This window comes from Carcharhinus amblyrhynchos, unplaced genomic scaffold (genome assembly GCF_965287045.1).
Source record: "Carcharhinus amblyrhynchos unplaced genomic scaffold, sCarAmb.v2.hapA scaffold_80, whole genome shotgun sequence".
NCBI lineage: Eukaryota > Metazoa > Chordata > Chondrichthyes > Carcharhiniformes > Carcharhinidae > Carcharhinus > Carcharhinus amblyrhynchos.
The window spans coordinates 171,254-175,178 of record NW_027649820.1 but is presented as its reverse complement, the minus strand read 5'-3'; the positions used below and the strand labels follow the sequence as shown (position 1 = coordinate 175,178).

At 51.0% G+C, this 3,925-nt stretch overlaps 1 protein-coding gene across 1 annotated transcript; it reads right to left on the bottom strand.

Moving 5' to 3' along the window:
• Positions 1-243: 243 nt before the first annotated feature.
• LOC145337915 (transcription factor Sox-1a-like) lies at positions 244-1,254 on the bottom strand. The gene has a single exon (XM_080182695.1). The coding sequence runs from the start codon at positions 1,252-1,254 to the stop codon at positions 244-246; it is 1,011 nt and encodes a 336-aa protein (XP_080038821.1).
• Positions 1,255-3,925: the final 2,671 nt, after the last annotated feature.

The following is a 3,925-nucleotide window of genomic DNA, read 5'->3' as shown; positions in this document are numbered from 1 at the left end:
GGTCAAATTCCAACAGTTGACATTTAATACAGCCACGAATCTCCTTTCTCAATTGTCTGATATATGATAAATACTGTACAAAAGCCTCGGTAATAAAACATTTAAACTCTTTTTTTAAAACATTATGTGCACTAGCTTCAGAACCAGTAACTTCCCAGAGTTCTCACAAGGAACCACTTTACCTCATTTTTAACAAGAACATCAAAAAAAATATTTTGAGTCCAAATTCCCGAGATTGGAGGGTCACATATGAGTTAATGGGATTGTCCCGCTGACGGCCGTGCCGGGGTTTTGGTAGTGGGCGAGAGGGAGCAGTCTGTTCTGGGACGGGTCCCCTCCCTCCCCTCCTGCCGGTAAATACATGCTGATCATCTCTCTCAGGTCTCCGGAGCAGGGGGCCCGCGAGTGTGAGCTGACCGGGGGACTGGGGGACGGTTCCGATTTGACCATTGAACCGAGCGAGAGGCCACTGGGCCCCTGGTGAGTGTAGCCGGAGGAGATGCTGTAGGAGGGTGAGCCGCTCATGTAGCCTTGTGTCCCGGGGATGGGGCTGTACTGCAGGGACATGTCGTAGCGGTGTAACTGCTGGGGATGGTGATGGTGGTGATGACCACTCGCCCCGCCGGCTCCCCCGCCTCCTGGCCCGTTCCCGCCTCCTGTGGCTCCCCCCGCCGCCGCTAACGCCGGGTGCTGGCTGTAAGCCAGTTGATCTTGCATCATGACCGCCGCTGCCGCCGCCGCTGCCGCCGCCGAGCCCGGATAAGCGCCGTTCGCCCAGCCGTTCATGTGACCGTAGGTGCCGGTCCCGTCCAGCCGCTGGTTCAATCCGGCGGGGGAGCTGAGCGGCCCGGGACCAGGGGGTAGCAGGGCGGCGGGAAGGGAATATTTGTCCTTTTTCAGCAGGGTTTTGGTCTTGCGGCGGGGCCGGTATTTGTAATCCGGGTGTTCCTTCATGTGTAGAGCTCGCAGCCTCTTCGCCTCGTCTATAAAGGGTCGCTTTTCAGCTTCTGACATGAGCTTCCACTCGGCCCCCAGCCGCTTGCTGATCTCCGAGTTGTGCATCTTGGGGTTTTCCTGGGCCATTTTCCGGCGCTGCCCTCGGGACCACACCATGAAGGCGTTCATGGGCCGCTTAACCCGCTCGCCACTCAGTTTGCCGTTACTCCCCGGGGTGGACACGGGGGTACCGGCTGCCGGGGCGCTGATCTGGTGGCCCGGGCTCTGTAACTCACTCTCCATCATCAGGCTGTACATTCAAGCGGTGTCCGGGACCGGGAGAGCAGCGGAGGAGAAGCCGGAGGCGGTGCGGCTCCCGGGACCGGCTCCCCGTTCTGATCCAAATCCAACTCACTCTGATTGCGGGAAGTTAGCGGGACGGAGCCGCTGTCTAATTTCTCACAGTTCACCGGAGCCGGTTATTCAAACTGTCCCACAGTCATCCGGTTTGAAACTAATTGGAAATAGCTCGGTTTGCACTCGGTGCAGAGTTGTGATCCGGTGCAAAGTTTGCAGTCGGTGTAGTGTTCTCGATTCTGATCCGGTGCAGAGTTTCTGGGGTTGCAGTCGGTGTAGAGTTTCTGATCCGGTGCAGGGTATTCGGTTTGCAGGCGGTACAGATTGTGGGGTTACAGCTGATTTGCCTGTGCCTTGGGTTCCATGTGGGAGCGGCTCGGGGAGAGAAAGGGCCCGGGGGATGGAGATTGAGAATCATTAAATGAGTTTACAGGAACCAATGGGCTGGGGCTCTGGGTGAGGTTTACTTGAATAGTTGTGACGTAGGCGGGGAGAGAACCGCATTAATTAGGCAAATGAAGGGGCGTGGCCTAATGCCCAGAGCCCTGCCGGGGGGGGTGGGGGGGGGGAATGTGCTCCCCAGTCTGACAGCCCATTAGCACCTACAGGGTGAGCTTTGTGAGGGCTCCCAGCCCTAGGCTGGTTACCTGGGCAGACCTCTGGCACCCTGGCTCCAGTTGGCAGCAGGATCTGTCCGGATGATGCTCGGGGCGTCTCCCCAAAGCCTGATTCGCGCGTTGTGCCGGTATTTGGTTAATAATAATGTTTAGTTTCACAGTCACAAACCCAGCGCTGAGTGAAACCAGCAATGATTCAGTCCTGAAGGAATTATGGACAATATTTCCCAAGTTAACCATCTCTTTATCCATTACCTCGTGTTTTTGCAGCAAGACCAGTTTTAAATCTGGATGCTGTCACCTTGCTGCAGTCAGTGACTTCAGGCCCCAGGGACACAGAGTACCCCCCCCCCCCAACCCGCCAGCCCTTGTCCCGCCTGCAACAGGTGTCTGACACAACTGCGATCTCCCGGGTTCCGGGAGGGGTCTGTCAATCACCCGCGCAAAAGGAGGTTGTGAGACCATTCACCCATCCATTTGCTGCTGGACACCGAGAGTAGCCCCGGAGAACCGAACAAAACCAATCCACAGCAAATAGCTGGATTCGGAGACAAAGAATTCCCAATCGAACCCGTCTTCCCAATTTGTTAATAAACGAATTCACACCATGGTTAGATACAATGTTTCAGATCATCGTGACCAAATCTTGTCCAAGGTGTCAATCTTAAAACAGTGAAAATATTATTGATGATGCAATAACTAACTCCCAGAGTGAGTCTCTGTGCCTTTCTGATGCTGTAATCATTCAATTTAACCCCGAGCGTTCGTTAGTTCCCGCTTAGCCAGAATTAGACCTCTCGGGCGGGCGGGCGGGCGGCGGCGGGGGGGGGGGGCGGAATTCTAATTGAAAAATCAAACAGATTTTCCGTTAAAAGTGCTTTAATGTTATCTTTGCTCTATCATGAGTTTTATTTGGTATGAAGGAAATTGATAAAACTGGCTTGCTCACAAGTTCTGGTTTGCAGTGAATGACTGGCGCTGTACTTCATCCAGAAACCGGGAGCATAAGCTGACGAGCAGGACTTTATAAAGCAGTTTATAGGTAAAGGTCAGACAATGTAGCAAGCACTCAATGTCTGGAGTATCTGTGTGAACTTGCCGAGACTCACAGGAACAAACAAAGCCCGGATGCAGAGATAAAACAGAAAGCTGAACTCATCAGAGTAAACTTCCAAAGGTGTAAAAAAATGGAAATATTTTAAACATCCCCCGGCTGACAGTTTATGCACAAGAGATTGTGGGTGGCAGAGGAAAGGCCGAGAGCGGGAGCCCCTACAGTGCAGCGTTGTGTGGGTAATTGGCTCCTTTAGAATCCAGTAATGGTCTTTAAACAAATTAAGACGTTTGCAGAAGTTTTTCAACTTTGAGTGTCTGTGAAGTATCACCCCACTGAAACACAGACATTCATTCGTTTACTGCGCAATCCATCCGCCCCATCGAAGCTGCTTGAAATGAAGCCCTGTACTTACGCAAAATCCAATTAGTTAGCAGAATGATATCTAGACGTTAGCAATTCTTTGCAGCAAAAGACTGATTATTAAAGAGAAGATAAATAATTCGATAAGGAAGTCTCGAATGGAAGTGTCTTTGTGAAATTCTGTGTTGAAGAGCAGATGTCCATCGCCGTCTGCTGGCGGCAGACACCGGCTGGGGCTTGCTGAGAGAAAGCTCGAATAAACGGAGATCGATCCTGTTCAGCTCCCTTTATATTTTACCCAGTTTAACCCCAGAACACGGCATCATTCTCTCTATAGATCACTGCCAATGTCGGCCACAATGGATGGTCTAAGCATTCTAACGGAAACCAATTCGTACAAAACAACATTCTCTCTCGAACAGCATTATAAATGACATCAAGATATCCAAATTACAATGAACAGCGCTATTATGTAAAGACACTTCAGAAAAGCGGAAAATTGAAGCGAACTATGACATTTATTTTGAACAAGGTTTCACACAGGGTAACAAATAATTTTAAATTATTTAAATAATTGTTTCTTCTATGGCACATTAGC